Here is a 22,138-nt window from a genome sequence, read left to right as displayed (position 1 = left end):
GCTCCCTCTGGGAGGTCCCCCATGACCAACTCCCTTAAACCAGCCCTGTCAATACTCACTCTCTCTCTCCCTCTCCTTCATATGTATGCTTCTAACTGATTGTCTTCTGCACCACAATGTGAGTTTTCTTAGGGAGCGAACCTTACCTAGTTTGTTCATCATCAGACCCCTCAGTATTGTGAAAAGTGGCAGGAACACATTAAGTAGTTATCGAATGAATAGAGAATGAACACAATAGTGAAAATGTTTCCTACTAGTATCATAACATAAATATCTTGGAAACTAAGTTATTGAGTAGAGTTTTCCCCTTTATAAAATAATAAATAAAATATTAAAATGATTTATGAGGAAATTTTCCAGAACCCCTGGGAACGTAGGTATTTTATTAGATACGTAGCCATGTTGTTAATAAGGACATGAGACTTGAATAAATGCCAATATTCCAACCATTTGGCTGGATTTTATAGGGCCAGTTAGGTTGGTATAAACTAAATAAAATGTATAGAAGTAACAATGTGATTGTTAATTGTTTTCACAAGTGTTGGAAGTGGAATAGAAAATAAATGAAACAAATTTTTTTTAAAATGATGACTTAGGAGAACCTGTAAGCACAGTTCTGTTGTATTTCTTTTATCTTGTTTATTTAATTTGAGACTACTGATTCCAAGTTTGTGGTGAAGACTTGTTAATAAAAACCATGTCATCCTTGTTTTTTCTTTTTTTTTTTTTTTTCATCAGTTCTTTTGCTACCAGACCAACATTTTGGGATTTTAACCTCTTTGTACAGTTTTTGCATTATTACTTTTAACTCAGCCTGAGCTTTTACTTTAACTACAAAGAAGTGCCATCAAAATGAATGTTTTAATCTATCTGGGGAAAAAGCACATACTTTCCAGTGGTGGATCTTTGCTGTAGAATGACAACAACACTGCATTGATTTTATTAACTCTTTAATGAAGTCCTCAGATACAACTGTTACAATTTTAAAGCACAGCATGATAGCTATGCTTTATAAGTGGACAAACACTGTCTTACATCACTATTTCCATCCATGATTGCATCAGGGGGGAAATTAAAATGCATATATGGAAGGTGACCAAGGAGATCCTAATAATGATGACACTGTTGTAATACCATGCCTAAATGAATATTTATGATTGGACAGTGTCATAGTATCTCTATGAAGACACTAGGGTGCTGGCCTCTATGGCGCCATTCCCTCTTTAATAACTTTGAAATACCACACGCATCTTTGCCCATCTCCTTTGGCTTTCTTTTCCAATTTTGCTTTTGTCAAATAGTAGTTTATTAGTTTATTCAGTATCTTTGTTTCCAAGAGCGAGGACTCTCCAGTAATACTAATATTTTGAGGATCTAAAAACTAAAGAGTGCAAGTTGTATAAACTTACCACGGACATAAAATACCATCTTAATGCAGTAAGCTTTCTGTTATCTAGATTAAGGTTTCTGAATCTCGGCACTGCTGACATTTGAGGCCAGATAACTGCTGTAAGAGATGACCCACGCTTCACATGATGTTTATTAGCGTCTCTGGCCTCTGCCCTCTACCCACTAGATGCCAAGAGCATCTGGTCCCTCCCCTCACCCACCTCCACTCCAGTAATGACACTCAAAAATGCCCCCAGACACTGCCAAATGTCCTTTGTGAGGGAGGTCACCCCTGTCTGAAAACCTCTTATCAGGATTAATCTAGACGTGATGCATTCTGGTTAACCAACCAACCGTTTGAGCTATTTGGCAATTTTTATATTTCTTTCTACTTCATTTGATAAATAGATAGATAAATAAAAGCTAGCTTTCATTCATCTCATGAAACTGCTTTAATTTCAGTTTTCATTTTACTTTTAAGGGCAGAGTACTGTAGTTCCTTCATAATTTTAGTTCTACAACATGCATCTACAGAATAGGTAATCAATACAGTTTCCTGAACTGAATTAGAAGTAGGAACCAATCATATTCATAGCACAGAACTATAAGTAACATTGCTTACTTTTGATTGAATGAATCAAAATGCATCTTAATATTTTTATAATCATCTAGGCTACTTTTCCCTATGAATTGTCCAAATAATTGAAAAAAGATGTCAAAGACAGGGTTGACTATATACTGACACAATGACACAATATGGACACTATCAGATTGTCATTTTTCTCTTCCTTATGTAAAATGTGTAAGGATGTAAAAGAAGGCTTTCTAGTTATTTGATTCTGCATAGTAATTTACCTTGCAAACATACAGACCTGTAAATTGTGTGTGAAACCTGAAACAATGCATTTAATTTACTTCTTTTTACTCAGTCGTTTGAGGTTACTTTCTCCCCACATCTAAAAAATGATGAAATATGTATTTCTAGAACTTAGTTGGTTGTATTAAAAATGAAGCCCATATAATGAATGCAAGATCATGGAAATAAAATGCAAATTTATAGTAGACAATACAAAAGGAGGAAACAATCTGCATGAGTAGTTAAGGTACTTGAGGTCTGAGCTAAATAGAGAAGAAAGGAATTGGTTTCTTATATGGTTACAGAAAATTTCAGATTATTAAATCACTGTTTTAAGGCATTTTATTGGCATGACTTATAAGAGTCCACATTTTTTACATTTTTTAGAATCTAGTAATTACTGTAGAAATTCTGAATGGTTGGTAAATCAGTTCAACTGAAAGTGGTCTACTCAAGGCAAAGCCACACAAAAGTCAGTGTTTACCAAGGATAACAAATCCTAAGAACTCACAGTCTCCAGTGAGTCAGATCCCATACACACTAACTCAGATACAAGACAAATCATTTCTTTCAGCTGGATTTCTACCGTTTAATCATTTAAGCCTTGCCTTCACCACTTTCTCTATGCAACCTTGGGCAAGTCACTGAATCCTCAGTGACCGAGTTCCTCAGTCTTTGTTGTTTTGTTTTGAAAATGGAGGTTTGAATTCCTTCATATTATTTTTTAAAGATTAAACAGAAGTAACTTAAGCCAAGGACATAGCTTCATGGCTGGTGCCTGGAAAACATTTACTAAATGAAATTATGCTATTAATTCAGAATACCTTTTAGCTAAAGATTTCTGAGACAGGACAAATCTATAATATGAAGACAAAAATTCCAAGATTATCCTAACTCTTTGAGTTAATAACTTATTTTTTTCCCATCTGGCTTGGCTTAAAATAACTCAGGGCTATGATTAGCTTCTTTCACTTCCAATCATATGCCTTGATTCCCCATGGAGATACCTGATCTGACTGCTCCAAAGAATGAATTTTTTTCCTTATATGTCACATAGGAAGTGTTTTAGTACCTGTAAATATATTAAGCACTTACTATGAGCCAGATATTTTGCTAGGCATTCTCTGTTATTTGTAATAATGTGATTGGTTATCTCAGTTTTATAGAATTGAAACTGAGGATCAATTAAGTTAAGTGTTTTTTTTTTTGGGGGGGGGGTTCTGTGCAAAACAGAGAAAGAGGTGTAGTTGCAGAGACAATCTTAGGAAGTGACTGAAACTGTGATGTCTTCCTTAACCCAGGGTGTCCCTTGGCCTATGTTACAGCAGTTTTGGAAGCTCCAGCTATTAGCACAGAAACTATATTAGCACAATCACACTCCCTGCATCACAAAATCATTCAAGATCTGAGTTCTTTGCTGATTTCTTTTGAATACATTCTTAGAAAAGAGACAACAATTATTTTAAAAGCTTTAGAGCCCAACTGCATGATACTAGCATTACCCAAAAAAACAGAAAACAAAATTCTGTATCTTTAACAATAGGTTTTTGGAAATTTTCATTTTCTTTTCTTAACACAAGGAAAGATATAAAATGAAGGGTGTATATTTTCAGGGCAGGCTGAACCTCTACCATTTACTGCTGCCTGGTTCAGTTTGTAGATTAAAGACGTTCTATTAGTTAAACGTCAGACTGAAGCACTGTAGCATTGAGGAGCATCAGTTTCCACTGGAAAAGCAGTGCTGCTATTACAGTGTTTTCCCATCTTCCTGACCTGTTTGTCAAGCTTTAGGCTGTAGCTGCACACAAGCTCAGAAGAGCTCATTTCCTAAGGGAAAGGCAAAGTTCTCAAGTGCATTAAAAAAAAAAAATGCCCATAGTTTTTCTTTATCTTTTCCCTTTCTGTCTTTCTCTTGTGTCCAATAGTGAGCCATTGAAATGGCACCCAGAATGATCCTTGTTGACATAACCTGGACCACAGCCCGGGAACACGCGTCCCTGAAGCACAGCCCTGTCACTGCTGGCCATTCTGCCTGCATCTGTACTGTGTTAATTGGACGAGGTCAGCCAGTCCTCTCTCTCCAGACTTTTCATTCTCCCCAAGGGGAAGAATGGTTCCAATGAATGATCCGCCATGTCTAACGGCACTCGTTTCCAAGGCTTGTTAGCTTAGTACCTCTTTGCAATACGTAAGAGCAGCATCTAAGAGAAAGCACTTATATTGCTAGCCTCCAGACTGGCTTTGCAAAGCAATCTTGGGACTGCAGCTCTTAGCAGCTGACTTGTCTTCTCCCCGTCACATATGGGCATGTTCTAATTAGAGTCATATTGCTTATTATATTTTTATGGGTCTAAGGGAATTCTTAACAAGATGCTAAAATTTGTTTTGAAAAGTCTATCTTAAATACACAAATACATTTAGAAAAAATCACTGTACTGGCTAAATAATTCTCTGCTTTTCCTTTTCTCGTTGGTGTATTCATTTACAAAATAAAATAATAATAAAAAGACGTATTTTTATACATATTGTATTAATTTGACTAATCCATGCATGAGCTTAGCCCTGTGCCTCTTATGTTGTAAGAATCCTATAAATATTGTTTCGTTTGTTTTTGATGAAGGAATAGGGGTCTACAACACTTCCCTGCCTAACACGTGCTTAGTGCTTAAGGAGAACCCCACACTTAAGACAACGGACTTCCATTCCAGCCAAGGCTGTTCTGGTTATTTACACGGTGAGAGAGTGAAAGTGTGCTTGAAATGTCTCTTTCCTCATTTCCTTAGTCACATCTGGCTGCCTGATCTGCAAAAGCTGTTTCCTCCGTACGCCCTGACCCGCGCTAGGACGCCAACAGTCCAGCGGGCTGGAGAGACATAAGGCTATGAGATTTGATATTGTTCGGACTTTTTAATAAGGTTCACACATGACCCTTTCACTCTTTCTTGGGAGAGTCTGGATTTCTTCTCATCCAGTCCAAAAATGCTACTTGCAGCTAAGCACTTAACAGCAGGCAGTGTCCTTCTGAAGAAAGGAAAAGAAAAAGGTGAAGCCATTCAAAGGATTAATTAGATAATGCTTGCCTAGGTCCTATTACTCTCTGAAGGGAAGGGAAAAAAATAAAAGAAAACTACATATGGTCTTAGAACTTTACCAAACTGAAATGAACTAGGTGTTTGCTTAGGCAACATGCTAATTGTATTTTAAGTGAATCAGCCAATGGGCAGGAGGATGTTTATTTCTGCACCTCCTGCTACTTCTCATTCTTGGTAAAGGGATTTTTTTTTTTAACCTCTGCAAATGCCTTCAGCAGGAGGTAAAAATAATGACTATGCCATCTGAACACTGAAGAGAGACTGGAGCTGTGAAGTTGGACCTCTTTCTACTCTGTTAAGTATCTTTCTTGAAATGGGTTTGATGGAGGAATAAAAATCTTTATTCCTGATACAAGGACAAAATGAAACTAGAGAAAGGCAGTCAGAACACATGTGAGGGAAAGGCAATGAATGCCTTTACAAAAGTAGGAGAGAACTGGTTCCAGCCGGGCGGAATGAAAGAGGGGCCAGGGAACATAGCTGTTCTCTGTGCTCCACACACAACCTCCTCTACAGAAGTCTAACCAAGTCCAACAATTTGAAGTTCAGGGGTTTGGCAAAGGGTAATACTAAATAGAGCTCAAGTGGACTACGAAGAGAGCTTTACAGCTAGCGCACAGATGACCAGATGAAGCCAATTTACATCGCTGCACTATTTTTGGAGGACATTTGCTAATACTTATCAACAACCTTACAGCTGGTTCTTTCAGAAGGAAATTCCATCTCTAGGAATTTAGTATAAAGAAGTAATTTAGAACATACACAGATATCTATAAAAGTTCATGGCAATGCTACTTCCAATACGCATAAATAATAAGCTGAAATACTGAACATCAGGGTGGAGGTTAAGTAAATCACATTATTTTTCTAGAATACTGTGCAGCCATTGAAATAAAATTGGAGAGTAAATAATTTTGACAAACAATGATATTTCCAGTATATTGCTTATTAAAAACAATCTAATCTCTAATGCCCTAGGGCATGGATTGGATATACTGAAATAACTTCTTTCCTATTCACTTAGAATAATAACACTAGCTATGAACCATCTTTGGAAGAATTGAGAATACAATCATTCAAATCATCTTCTGTCGGGTTTAATTCCCTTGTGGAATCCCGGTTGTAAAGGCTAGTTTCAGTACAGTACTTCTAAGACATATTTTTATAAAATCTGAAGACTGTCAGGATGTTATTGATTTATTAATCTCCTTATATCTCATAAATATAAAGTTACTGATATAGATGTAAATATACACATATGTGAAGATAAGTATGGATTAGAGATACCATTTCTCCTTTCTTGTTATCGTCACTTTTGCAACATTTGTACTTTTTAAGGATTAATAACCTTTATAGTGTACAGCCCTAGTTTATTTTTCAATTTCATCATAGATTATTGTCAGTTTTGTCTGAACCATTATTTCTTCTACTTCTTTGAAAGGAATGGAGGTGGATAGAAAAGTGGACATGATAATTTGGACAGTGTTTTTATGGGAAACATATAACAACTATATTCTGAGGGCTTATATCATGTGTGCATGGTCCTCTAATATACATTGGGATTTTTACCAATTGTCAGTTGGTATTTAAACTGCCAGTAAATATGTGCAGCTGGTTAAAATTTCAAATGATTCTGTCTGTAGACTGCAGATGCAGGTACAGCTAAACTCTGTGGGTTACAAAAAAGATCCTTCAAAAAAAAAATAAAGAAAAAGAAAAGAAATATAACCACTGTTATTTATATAATCACTTCAAGGGCATCAGCATTAGTTCTCTGTTTGTTTTTGTTTGTTTAAACAGAAATTGAAAGGAATCTTAACTCTAAAAGAAAGTATGTGTGTTATAAAGACTCCATATTTACAGAATAGGAAAATGTATGTCATTCCAAAAGGAAGCAAATTTTCAAACAGAATGATAGCAACATAACAATAGTAGGGACAGGATTTTCCTATAGCTGCACGGATGCTAAAAGCAACTTACATTCATGGAGAAAATGAAGACTATGTGTGTACCTATAATATAAAAATGCTTTAACTATCATACAAGATCATATATTCACTCAGAGATCTATACCCAGTGCTCATAGAAGATTTCTTCATAATAGGCTAAATTTGACAAGAGTCATCATCATTAGCTGGTGAATGGATAAACAAACTATGGTCCATCAGACAAAAGGATACTGTTTAGCAATTAAAGATACTAGCTACTAACTCAGTAACATGTGTAGATCTCAAAAACATGTTAAGTGAAAGAAGTCCTTACAAACATTTGAAGGTTAAAAATAAAAAAGTGAACTGTAGATATTTTTTATTTCAGTGTAATTTTGATCTGTTTAAACTGTGCCACATAAATGTGCAAATTCCTCTCAGTATTTGGCAGCTATTTAAACTGGTTGGTATCATAGAAACAGAAAAACTGTTTTTTGTTTGTTTGCTTGTTTTATTGTTTTTTCCCCCACAGCGTTTACTGCAGAAAGAGAAATCGTGATGTTCACACTGTAAACACTCTCCCTGAGAGATCCCGATCAATCTCATAATCAATCCTGAGATAACTACGCTGATTATGCCTAAAATTACAGTCTTCCGCCCAGATTCTTTTCCTAGACTTCAGACATATACATGAAGTTTTCTGTCATATCTCTAGGTACCTAAACACTTGATATATTCACAACTCAACTACTCTTAATTCTGTCCTAAACCAATTTTATTTCTCAGCCATGAACTTGAGTTCCTTTTCTTGCTCAAAATCTCTTTGACTAATGAATGAACAAATGGATCAATTAATCACCAAAGCAACCATATTCAAAGTGATCAGAGTGATTTTAAGTAGGCATACTAAGATTTCACATACAATTTCTAAAAATAACAGAAATGAAAAATATAACTTTGAAATGAGTAGAAGGAAAAATGCATTTAAAGAGTTACCAAAGCTGGTGGTTGAGAGTGCCTTCCAGACCTTTGACAACCTACATCTTATATGAGAATTTAAGGACTGAATGAGTTGAAAATATTAAACTCAAGGGGTTTACAACTGTGACCTAAAACAGGTTTACTGGTTATGTAAGGATCCAGTCAAATAAAGCACTGAAGGTGGATGGGAAACAAGAGTTTCCAGCTGGAAAGTGGATGGAGAATAATATTCTGATATAGGTCTAGGGTAGAGGAATTAGAGTCCCAGATAACTTCTTGATGGGGACAGTGGCTGCCTCAGATCTACCACATCTTATGGAAGAGCTACTGTGTTCTGTCTGTTTACACTGTTTGAACCAACTCCTTGCAGCTAAATGTGGACACAAGTCTTGCTACAATTGCCTCTCAAGACATTGGGTGGGAAGCCCTGGTTACAGAACCTGCCTTAGGGTAAAGAAATTTACAAGAATGAGGTCCAAGAAATCCTAGATTGTCTATGCAAGGCATTAGAGTCTCACAAGAGAATATCTTCCTTGGAAGAGAAAAGTGAACAGCAAGTTAAAGTTTTGCTCCAAGTCAGAACAGGTAAAGATGAAGGACACCAGTATCACCAAATGCAGCAAGCCATCGATGCAGTGACCTCTCCACTACCATGATGACCACTCACCCTATAGTCTTCTTGGCTCACTTTAACCAGATCCAGTCTCAGAGATGTGTATTTTTGTTATTCCTCTATGCATTATGCCTTTGACATCCTAACTCCAACCCTCAACACTTTCTTAAAACGTCCCTCTACCAAATAACTTTCATTCTTTAAAAATGTTGGTTCAACAAGAAGAAGAAAAATGCATTTAAAAATCCTCCATTAATGAAAAACAAAAGACAGCAAAAACAAAATGAGGGCAAATTAATCATAGAAAAAGCAAAGTAACTAGTACAAAATAAGATGATAGAAATAAATATAAACAGACTAAAGTCACTAGATAAAAGATAACAGGCACTCAATAAACATTTGTTGAATGAAAGGTAAGTATAATATTTGATATGAAAAATTAGCATTATTCTTGAGAGGCTGATAATTTCATTGTTAAAAAAGGGATTGTTTGTATTGTGAATGAAAAATACTGCAAACCACATCAGTAAACAAAGAACACTGAAACCATCAAGTCATCAGCGGCTGCCGCCACCCGCAGTGAAGACAAGCCTGCAGCCCGGCCTCTGCAGCCACTCACAGTGGTGCCCTCTGAGCGGGCTCAGAATAAGAAAAGACAGAATAAGAAAAGCCTAGGTAGCTAGGTGCTTGTCAAAGGAATGAATTCAGTGAGCCCGAATGTTTGCTTCCTCTCATACAAAGAAAAGCACTAAATTCTTTAACTTGAGATGTCTGGTTTTCTTTAGTTAACAAGTAATCTTTTAATGTTCCAACTACCTGGTCTTTGTTGAAAACTCCTGTATATCCTGGCTCCTCCCCTATCTCTTCGGAGCAGTCCCTCAGAGCCATCTGAGAGGCTGTCATTCCGGGCTCGAAGGGGTTCGAGTCCTCAGCACTGTCCGCCAAATAAAACATAACTCTCAACTTTTGGCTGTGCATTTATTTCAGTTGACAGTATTCATGGTATAAAGGTTTTAGTATAGCTTTATCCAAAATGCACATTATATGGCATAAATTATATCAAAGATCAAAACCCTGGTTCCATCATTTACCAAGGAAGAGATCTCTGGTGTTTCACTTAATCTTTCTGAAGTTTAGATTCCTCATCAATGCAACAGGGATGACAAATAATCTCTAGTTCTCATATTTTGCAAAGATTACAGGGAATAGTAATTGTGAAAATATTATTGTTATAATGTAAAGTGTTATATTTGTATTTTTTTTAACTACAGCTTAATATTTTGTATAAGAAGCTTTAAGTTGCACTTTGATGTAAGTTTCTGAGATAATGCTTCTGCACATAATAGGACCAAAACACATTTAAGGTAAAATAGTAGTTACTGATGTTTTTATTTAAAAGTATCGATGGTGGTAACTTCTAAACCATAAAGTAATTCTGTATTTGGTTACAGGTTTTATGAGGCTTATTTCTACATTTTCACAGAGCTTTTCCTTACAGTATAGCCCTGAATTTCAAACTTACTAAACTGACAGACATGTATTTTGGCAACCAAAATCATTTTGAGCAGATGTGTTTAAGTCTAGAAAGATACATCTCTTTCCTCGTAGATGAGTAACTATTTCACCATCCAATCAAGATGTTTTTATTCACAGACTTTACTGACAGGAATTCATATTGGTCTCTTGGGAAGTAAACAGGGAAATTTAGCAAATAAGTCAATTCTAGCTTCAGCGTTTATTCACAGGGAAAAAAAATGCATCGTACATCCGTTTGAGGTAATGAGAAAATGGATCTTTGGGCTATTTCTGAATATTATTTAATCTTCTCTGATGTATAAACTATTTATAATTTCACATGGTTACCACTGAATCATGGCAGCTGCTATACTCTGAAATAATAATATTTGAATGTGATATTAGGTGACCCAAATATCTGTCATAAAGATCAGCTGGTTATGATAAACTAATAGCAGGAGGTGACGGCGACTGTCTAAAGCCCTGCAAAACTCCTATTAGAAACAGCACAATTTTTCAGCTATGTAACATGTCTGTAATGAATGCCTACTAAGTGTCAGACACTGTGCTAAATTTTGCAGATATAAAAGGATGTAGCAAGTTTAGCACTCTTAAGGAACATGCAATCTACTAGGGGAGATAAAAATAATGGTAAACTTTTACTTCCAACACTTTACTTCACATAGCAAAATTCTGACTAAACAAAATAATAAACTAATTATAATTTGAAAGAGAGAATTAAAATAAGAGTGGGAAACAAAAAACAATCAAGCATCAGTTAGCCAGGTATGTTGTGATGATCTACATGTGACAGAATTGTGGGTCTGAGATTTCTGGTTTGCATCAGGTTATTTACTCACTTCAGGTGCACACGCTAATCCCCCCTAAATGAAGGCAATGGCTGAGGACGTAGCTCATGTGCCAGAGCAGGAACTCAAACCCAAGACCTCTCTCCCCAAGTAGCCCTGGCTTATTCTTGCTACACTTACCCAGCCTCATCAGCAAGAATTTGTGACTTGACTTCCCCAAGACATTTTCAAAGTTCTCCTTTGAATTGATCAAGCAAGGCACTATAACTCACTATTTCTCATTATGACTGTGATCCCAACAAATTAATCCACTCATTCAGATTTCAGTTGGTTGTTTTTACAAAAGTATAAAATGTTATATTTTATTCTTCCATATTGATGATGTGACTCATATTTCATTTGTCTATTCTATAATTCATAACATCATTATTAGAAAAAGGTAAATGGTAAGAAAAGTTTTCTTACAACATAGCTGATCTATTTTTCCTTGTTCTTGTTTATGATTTGTTTTTCAAAGTTTCTGACACTTATATATGGGCTAAAAACCTTGGCTAACTTTGTTTATTTATGAGTATTATGCATGTATTCATTCAGTAGATATTTTTGGAGCTCTTCCCCTGTGCCAGGCACTGTTCTAGGCATGGAGCTCAACACTGAACCAAAGCTATGAAAATTTTGTTCTCATGGAATTTACCTTCTAATTCAAGGAGATAAACAGTGAATAAACAAGTAAATAAATTTGTACAGTCCATGGAAAGCGATGAATATTATAGAGGAAAAGAAAGCAGAGGAAGAGGAAAGGAATTGTGAGGGTGCATATCAAAAGAAGAAAATCAGGAAAGGTTTCACTATGAATGGGAGATTTGAAGGAAGACATGAATGTGATGGGCACGCCACTCACACACCCAGCGTAAGAGGGATGGGGCACAGGGAAGAGCAGCTGCAAAGACTCGAGGCAAGACCATGACTAGTGACGTGTGGAACATCAGGGAGACCAATGAGGCTACACAGAAGAAAGCAGGAGGGAGAGGAGCAGATGAGGTCGGAGAGGTTATGTGGAGCCCAACGGTGGGGACTCTCCAAGCCACTGAAAGGACTTGGGCTTTGACTCCAAATGAAACGGTGTGTTCGTCTGCCTGGGGGGCTTACACACAAAAATTCACTTCTCACAACACTGGGGGATGGAAGTCTTAGATCAGGGTGCCAGCTCAGTCTGCTTCTGGTGAGAACGTCTTCCTGACTGTCAGATGGCCACCTTCTCACTATATTCTCACACTGGGGAGAGAGAGCTCTCTGGTGTCTCTTCCCATAAGGGCACTAATCCTATTATGAGAGCCCTACTGTCGGGGCCTTCTATACACCTAGTTACTTCCCAAAGGACCCATCTCCATATACCAACACACTGGGAATTGGGGCTTCATATGAATTTTGGGGTAACTCAATTCAGTCTTTGGCAGATGGGGAGTTTTTAGAAAGTTCTGGGCAGAAGGTTGACATGACACATTAGTTTTAGAGAATCACTCTGGCTACTATGTTGAGAACAGATTGAAAAAAGGTAAAGGCAAAAAATAAGCAAGATTAGTTAAGAGGCTACTGTAATAACCCAGGTAAAATAGGATGGTAGTTTCTACTAGAGAACTAGCAGTGGAGGGTGTGAGTAATGGTCAGTTTTTGGATAAAATTTCAAGTAAAGCCAATAAAATTGCTGATGGTTTCTATGTGGGGCGTGAGAAAAAGTGAGAGGTTAAGAATGACTCTAAGGCTGATGAATTGTAAGGAACAGAGTTGCCATTAATTGAGGTGGAAAAGACAGCAGATTTGGGGAAGATATAACCAGGACTTCGGCTTTAGTCATGGTCAAGCTTGAGGTGCCAATTAGTCACCCAAGTGGAAACGTCAAATTGGTTGTCAGATATACAGGCCAGATTCTTGGTTGGAGAAATCTATGTAGGAGATGTCAGGATTTAAAATTTATTTTGAGGTGAAATCTAAGGGAATGAGGGCATATTAAGGAAAGAAGTTGAAAGACTGACACTTACATGGGGGACTGCAATATTAAAGAACTTGAGGAGATGGGCAAAATCAGCAGGGGGATTGGGAAGTAAGGTTAGAGGAAAACAAGTGTGTGCAATCCTGCAAGGAAGTATTTTATAAAGGAAGGAGCTACCAACTTGAGGACTGAAAATAATCCAATTATCCATCAACTGAGGAATGGGTAAACAGAAGCGGGTGTGTCCATAAAATGAGATACTCTTCAGTGAAATAAGGTAACTAACTACTGACAAATGCTACAAAATGGATGAGCCTTAGACATATTAAGCTAAATACAAGAAGTTAAATGCACACAGGCACACACCCACATATACACACATAGACGGCATATTGTATGATTCCACTAAAATAAAATTTTCAGAAAAAGCAGAAATGTAGAGATAGAAAGTAGATCAGTGATTGCATGGGGACATGGGTGGAAGCGTCTTTGTGAAATAATGGAAGTGGCCAAAACTGGATTTTGGTTATAGTAGCACAACTATATATATAAAACTCATAGAATTGTACACTTAAAATAGGTGAATTTTCTGGGATAAAAGTTGGATCTCAGTAAATCAGTTAACAAGAGGAAGAGACAGAAAGGAGGCAGAGAGACAGAAAGAGACAGACAGACACCATTGGGGGAGTTGAATTGGATGGCGTATGTACAGACCAAGCTTTTGATGCGTCTTGCTGTGGAGAAGAGCAGAAAAATGAGGTAGCAGCTGGAAAAGGACGTAAGTCAAGAGAGGATTCCTTTGCTTTGTTTTGTTTTTAGGTGGAGAAGGGGACACTACTGGTTGCAAGCTGTTGGGAATAATCCACAAGAGAATAAACAACCTCTGGTAAAGATGTAGAAGAGAGAAAAGAGAATTACTAAAGCAATTTCTTTAAATAGATAAAGAAGGATGAATTACAGTGCACATGGTGAGGGATTGGCCTTAGAAGCACAGCCGTGCATCTATACTACAAAAGAGAAGTTGGAGAGTGACAATGGAGGTTAACAAGTCTGTGACTTGGTGATGAAGGCCTGTGGAAGGATTCTTCTAATTGCCTTCCTTTTCACAATGAAAATGGTTATTAGCTGAGAGTGAGAAGGGGAGAAAAATTGAAGGCCTGACAAAAATCACAATAATAGGACTCAATTTTGTTTTTTGCCTTAATTTCCGGTCAGCATAAAAATGCACTTGAAATTCATAGTTTTGATTTTAAATTTATATTAGTCTGCATGACTCTCTTTCTCTCTCTTTTTTTACAGTCATATTAAGCTGAGTAGTTTCAGGTGAGCAGTAGGCTGAAAAATGAATTTACATCAAGATTAGAGTTTTGCCAACTGTCAAGTCATTGTGAGGAAGCCAAAAAAGGATGAAGAACGTAAGACTATATGGAAGAAAATGATAATGAATGAAGGAGAGAAGTGAGAATCAAAGGAGGGGAAGAGTGGGGAAAAGGAGCTAGGATCAGTGGCTTGTAGAGTTCAATTAGGTTAAAGGATTCCTCGAATCATTTAGCATTAACGCTAGAATAGAACCTCTCCTACAATTTTAAACGATATAATCAGTTTAATATTCCTTATGACATATATACAATAGCAGTCATCTAACTTTATTCTTGTTGACCTCAGAGATCAAATTTTTATTTATGTAATCAATTATTAATACATAGTCATATCTTATGTTTATCATGTATGCAACTCATTATACTATTTTTTCTCATTAGAAACATTTTGTATATAGTTTTTTTTTTCCTGCCAATTGGCTAATTTGTCTCTGAGTAATCTTACAGTTCTGCTTCTTATACCAACCTCTCCTATTTCATTTTTTTAACCAATATTTCAACAACCTTGAATTACAGATTGTATTTGAGGAAAATCTTGCTTTTTTCCCAGAGGCCACTGCTTATTGTTAACCCCTGTGAATCTGGTGATGGACACTTTCATCCTCTCTAGAGCCTGTTCCTTTCTCATCCTCTTTCTCCTCCTCCTCCTCCTCCCCTCTCCCACCTCCCTCCCCCTTCCCCTCCCCTCCCTCCCTCCCCACTTCCCTCCTATCTCTCCTCCTCCCCTTCCTCTGTCTCCCCTTTGCGTTTTGTCTCTAACACTTATTTATCTAATACTTCTCTTCAAACTATATCTGACTAATTACCCGATATTGGATATAACATGTGTTAAATCCATAAGATTCTCCTAAACCTACTAAAATTCATTCTAAAAAAAGGTAAAACATAGTCAGGTAAGACTAGATATGTTTACTGCAAAGTTCACCAACTGCTCACGATAGGTCTGGAGTGACTGTATTGACATCAGAATTAGATTGCTGCAACACAAATTATTCCTCATAGTGATTATTATCTGGGTTTCCAAACAAAATGTTTTCAAAAATATTTTCCTGTGGAAACATAATTTACTTTTTTTCAATTGAAAAAAAAAAAGTTAGGAGGGTCAGATAAATATGAGAAGCTTTAAAAAAATTGATTGAGGTCTTACTGTAATTTATGATGAGAACTATCAATGGTAGAACAGAATTGGGCCCCAAAACTACACTAATAATACAACCTAGAAATGAGTATAGCTTTTACACTAAACAAAGAGGAAAAACTGATTGAGGTACAAGGGTCCTGGATTCTGTTTCCATTTAACTTTAAGGTCCTCATTGCTTCTCAGACAGAAATGGACATTTGATTCTCTCTCTCTCTAATTGATGCTGGCCTTTCTTAAACTGTATTATAGGAAAACAATGCTGAGGTACAAAGAGTTACTCATCTCACACTCTAGGACTTAACAAAATGGGTCTAACTAGCTGTGCGTTGGCAAAAGGGAATATAATTAATCTGAGCACAGTTTATGATTCTGTTCCTCCAAACCCCATGAAGTACTTATCCATTACCATGACTTTTACAAACAAGAGCTCAAGTAGCCAGAAAATAACAAATAAATTACGGTTTTATTTAAAATTCAAAAAAAATATTTCTTAGCTGTTTCTGTTCCAGTGTGACAAACACCACCATAAACAACCCAGTTTCCAGCTTATCTTCTGAAACAAGATGCACATTGGAATTCAGTTAACTCAACTCTGACAGTCCAAATAATTTTGAAAAGTTTTCTGCTCTCTTAGATTATCACTATCCTTGTGCTCTGGGCAATATATTCCTCACTGGTGGCAGGCAGCGACAACCAGAGAGCCAACGGTAAGAAAGGCAATAAAGCAATCTTATCAGAGAAGCTCAGTCTCCTGTCTGATGACATTTAGAGTATATGATCTTTAATTACTCATGTGGTACTCTGGTACACTTCCAGAAAACTGTGCACATTTCACCTGAATGCTCCCCAGTCAATACCCAGTCTAAAAGAATGAGCATATAAAATATCATATAATATCACTCATATGTGGACTCCAAATTAAAAAAGAAAAGAAAAAAAGAGGACACTAATGAACTCATCTATAAAATAGAAACAGACTCGCAGACATAGTAGACAATGTTACGGTTACTAGGGGAAAGAGGGTGGGAAGGGATAAATTTGGGACTTTGAGATTTGCAAATGTTAGCCACTACATATAAAAATAGATTAAAAAAACAAATTTCGTCTGTTTAGCACAGGGAACTATATTCAATATCTTATAATAAACTTTAATGAAAAAACAATATGAAAACAAATATATGTATACCTATGCATGACTGGGACATTGTGCTGTATACCAGAAACTGACAAATTGTAACTGACTATACTTCAATTTAAAAAAAAGAATGAGCACATAGTAAAAGAGAGCAGAAGCAATATAGAATGGGATCCGACTGTACCTGGTGAATGAGGCGGAGGAGAGCACATCAGAACAACACCCTGGCCTTCCCTCACAGAGACTGCACTTCTGGTCCGGCCACTGAAATTTCCCAGATCTGTCAACACAACACAGAATTTAGATGCAAGTCAAAAAGGAGCTTAAAGAATTACAACTTTTGTAACTCATACTTACTTTTCTACCATTATCCAGACACGGTTTCTTTTTGTTTGTTAAGTAGTGACAGGAGGGCCTTAATAATAAATCCATAACATCCAATTTTAAATACCATGATTTTCAGATTATATGCACCTTCCAAATTTTTATGTAATAGTGCATACAACTTGCCAGTGGAGGAAGAAATCAAATAATACATTTATAACACACTAAATAGTTTCTTATTTTTTATAATAGTTCCTACATATTAATTTTTCTACTACCAACCAAACCCATTCATACATAACAAGAAGAGAAACAGAAGTGGTTAGGGGTGCCTGGTGTCCACCTGCTGCCTCATTAGGTCTCATGCTAAGAATGGTGTGTAAAACCAAGCATGAATTTGCCAAATTAGAGAGACCTGTGGTAGTCTAACAAAATATGATGAAGATATAAGGGGTTCTTTTATATAATGTTTATGAGTGAAAAAGTCATGTTCCTTTCATTTATAGAAACCTGAAATGGTATGTACAAATTAATTACACTCATCCATTTTGATTACCCGAGAAGCATTATAGCTGTCAAACATGCACTTATACGTATGTAGGACTGTTGCATTGATTGGGATTCGACTGCCTTCCCTTAAACTATACTGCATTTGCACAATTTGAAAATACTCCTAAAAATAAAGTGGCCTAAGAATGATGTGTACTATTTGTATTTCTGTTACTATTTTTTATCTACTCACACCTTTGTGTATATGAACTTTGCCTTTTTCTTGGACTAGGTTGACTAAAGACATAATTTTTAGAATAGTTTCTTGGAAATAGAAGTTCAATATTTTTATAAATAAACATTGTTCCAGAAGTTTCAGTTTGTGAAATCATGTCCCTATGGTGAGAAATGATTCTTGAAAATGTTCTGCATTTCCTTTCACTATTTACCAATCATAGGAGAGGATTTTTTTTTAACTTCATTATTTCATGCTAAAATAGTATGCTTCATAGTAATACAGTGTAGACACTCAAATTTAATGTTTATTAATCAGGCAAATGATGAAAGTAAGCAGTTAAGAAAATATACTGAATGGTTGGAAGGAGATAACTCATTAACTTTAATATTCTAAGAGGGGCCCTATTGCTTACTTTTTTGTGAGATGGGTTACAGTTTACTTATTTGCTGAATTTCCAATCAAACCTTTTAGAATACATTCAAAATCATGAAGGACTAATAAACGGTAAAGGCATAATGCCAAATAAATAAATAGTCAGAGAGGTATTCATTATTGAAGAAAGTGTTTAGGATTTTCCAAATAATTCTGTTTCACTGTAAATAGTTAAGTACTTCACCAAGTGGGAAGAAGAAAGAATTATTTTAGTTTTACTGTTTTTCTGGTGATTTGAAAACATACACACTAACTTCTAATTTTATTAAATCAAGTTCATTCAATTTCAAATGTGTACAACTCATGGCTTTAATTCATATGCATTGACCCTTAGGGATAGAAACTGCCCTTTTTCCAACATATAATCTCAATATGGAAAACAAAGCATGGTGATATTTCTCATTTGACTTCCTTTGACTCCTAAAAACAGCACAGGAAACACACAGTGAGGCAGTAGTTGCACTGGGGCTGTAGTATCTCTTCAGAGATTATATGGTTTTGCTTTCCTCTTTTCATCCTCATTGAATTTATAAATCTGGAAGGCTATTTGGGTATCAATTTATTTTCACTGAATTTCTTAAACGTTTCTGAAAAGCATATATATAGCTTCCAATACATTTAATACAAATTTATATTGTGCTTATTATGACATTTCAAATCAACCTACTACTGTATTTAGAAGAAAATTTTAATAGAAAACAGTCCTAAATTAATGCCTATTTCTGATAAATTGAAGTATGGGCATGGCCTAGAAATTAGACACAAAAAACAAAAGAATATTATATAATAATTATGACCTGAATTGTGTTTTGAGATCACAATGACCCAAAAGATAACACTCAGCTATAATTGCTTTATTTCGTATAATCCGTTAATACAGATCCAAGTCAACATTCCCTCATGGAATTGTTTCTGTGTCATTATTTCCTAGAAGCTATGGCATCACCAGTGCAAAGATAAATGGATTTTTTTCAACTGTGAATAGATCCTTTTGTTTCATAATGACATACTGAGAAACACTAAAGAGAAGCCTAAACTTTCACAGAGAGTGTACTTTACTTGTTTAAATTCTTCCTCCTAGGAAAAAAACATAAAACCACAAAGGATTTTAATGTAAAAGTAGTCCTTGTGTCAGACAAGGTTCTGCTTTATCTGAGGCCAAATTGATGTGAAAAAATTCTTGGTTGGAGTGGGGATGGCAACTATAGAGAACAGTATGAATAAAAATACAGCTGGCTGTTTTGATCTCATTGTGAACAGAAAGCAGTTTGTAGCCACTCATCAGAGAACTTAGTGTGAGTGTTTATCACATTATTTTCATAGATTAAACATTGCATATATCAAGGAGAGACATTAAAAAAAAAGAACTTTCATGAATGAGGTTTTGATTATTTTATTGTCACTTACAGAAGGTAAAAAATCTGTTCCTATGTTCTATTTTTGATCTTTAAGGGGAAAACATGAATAAAAATAAAAATTTTAATATGACTCTAAAATTCAGGACTTTTATTAATGTTTGGATCTGAGATTCATATGGAAGACTGTAAGACTGAGGAACTAAGATGACTGTTCTTTCTGAAGGACCTCATGGCTTTAATGTCCATGATTTCTATAAAAATAACTGACAAGTTTTCTAATATTCCCTCAGTATTTGCTGCCTCATCTGTAAAGGGTTTAAGTATTGAAGTCTTTTATCAAGTTAATTTGTTTTTCCTGCTGTTCATGTTATTATCATCAATATCATTCAGGTTATTGTCCTATTTTGTGTGTGTGTCCTATGTAAATACCCTGTAATAAAAATTGGTCAGACTGCATTCAGAAACTATCTTTGACATTGTAAAATGTTTTAAAAAAAAGGGAAATAAAGATTGAATGAATAATAATTACACTAGCTACTAGCATACCTACTCTATGCCAAGTTTCCTGAAGTTTAAATATTAATTTCTCTGTTTTAAAGATTACTAAATGTATATGAAAAGCAAATAAAAACCTGACTATGGTATACAGTTAATAAGTAGTGAGTTGGCAAATCAAACTCAATGTGGTTGTTTTTGTATCTTTTCCTAATACATTAAAAAAGTGTATTAGGAAAAAAGCAATTCAGCATTTGGAAGTTAGACCAAGTTGGTTTTAGAAATTTAGAAATAATCTTCATAAGCAAGTCATATTAAAATCACCTTCTGACAGATGAAAGACATAGAAATGAGAAAAGTAGTGAAGAATGAAGAAATAATTCATACATACAGAGAAAATTAAATGAGCATTTTTCAATACATAGCCATTTGTTTGCATGTAAAGGCTTCCATAAAATATTCTACAACAAGCACGATTCTAAATAGTCTTTTAAATAAATATGTGATTGTTGAATGGTACCTTGACTGAAAACCACAGAAACAACTTGTCCCAACTGTTGGGAGTTCTAGTGACAGACAGTTTTCAGCTGTTAGCCCCTTCAGGAACTGACTTCACCACAGAGAATCAGCTCATCCCAGGTTACAGCCCTACCTCAGGTGGCACCGAGCCAACAGTTGTTTAATGAGAGGGTATAATGACCTGACCACCTTGGCCCAACTCCTGACAACCTTGACAAGCCATTGTAGCTTTCAACACCCTCCATGGTGTCAGCTGGGGCTGTTGTTGGGCCTGTATCACAGCTCAAATTATTCTCCTCCCACATCTGCTCCTTCCCCCTCCCTTCCAGTGGGTGATTCCAAGGGCACTTCTTAAAACTATCATCTGCACTAAACTCCATCTCATCAAGTGTGAGTCCCAGGGAAGCCCCACTATCACAATGGCTAGCTGTGTATGTGTACCTACATTGTCTCCCATCTTCTTACAATAAGTATATTATCTGTGATCCAACTGAAGACCCATTTCTCCTTCCTGTATCATCAGTAGCATTCAAAAATGCTGGTATTTCTCCAAAGTTTAAAAAAAAAGGAGGGAGGAAAAAAATGTACCTCTCTGACCCCGTTTTCCCCTCTAGGTACCAATACATTTTGTTCCTCTCCTCTACAAAAAACTCTCATTCTCCTTTAAGCTTCTCAGATCAGGCTGTTTCTCTACCATTGTCCAAAATATTACTGTAAAAGTAACCAATGACCTCCACATCATTCAATTTATTGATCAATTGTTCAGTTCTCATCTACCTGACCTATAATCAGTATTTGATAGAGTTGCTCACACTCTTTTTGTATGAAAACAATTTCTTCACTTGAATTTCTCCTCCTTCACTGCACCCTCTCTTTCCTTTCATTAGCTTATTCCTCCTCATCTTTCCGATATCCAAACATTTCATGGCCCCTCCTTGGGCCTTTTATTTTTCTCACTCCACACTGAGATTCCCAAGGTTATCTTATCTAGTCCTTGTATTTAAAAATCATGTGCATACATCTGAAACTAACCTTGTAAATCAACTACACTTCAATAAAACATTTTTAAAGTAAGCAAAAATAAAAAATCATGTATAAACCAAAGAATTACCAAATTTATTCCTGCCTGGACACTTCCCTTGAATAGCAACACACACACACACACACACACACACACACACACACACACACACACACACACGGACAGAGTTTATTTGACATTTCCATTCAAATGTTTAATAGGAACTGCAAACATAACATATCCTATTGGGACTTCCATTTTCACCTGCCAACCTATCATTGCCATAATATTTCCCAACAGAGTAAATAATCATTCCATTCTTCCAGTTATTAAGATACAATACAAAAATAACTTGTAATTCTAATATGTTTCTCACACCCCACATAAAATTCATGAGCAAGTCCTACTGATAGGATTTCAAAATATATCCAGAA

At 35.9% G+C, this 22,138-nt stretch overlaps 1 protein-coding gene across 1 annotated transcript in view; it reads right to left on the bottom strand.

The window, feature by feature from the left end:
- CNTN5 (contactin 5) overlaps positions 1-22,138 on the bottom strand; it is a 1,016,845-nt gene that overhangs the window by 314,984 nt on the left and 679,723 nt on the right. The window contains exon 7 of the mRNA XM_074372920.1: positions 17,013-17,108. Coding sequence (XP_074229021.1) covers positions 17,013-17,108 — 96 coding nt within the window. The remainder of the gene's footprint in view (positions 1-17,012; positions 17,109-22,138) is intronic.

The sequence above is a fragment of the Camelus bactrianus genome, chromosome 10 (genome assembly GCF_048773025.1).
Source record: "Camelus bactrianus isolate YW-2024 breed Bactrian camel chromosome 10, ASM4877302v1, whole genome shotgun sequence".
NCBI lineage: Eukaryota > Metazoa > Chordata > Mammalia > Artiodactyla > Camelidae > Camelus > Camelus bactrianus.
The sequence above is the reverse complement of the archived record's forward strand: the minus strand, read 5'-3'. Positions and strand labels throughout refer to the sequence as shown.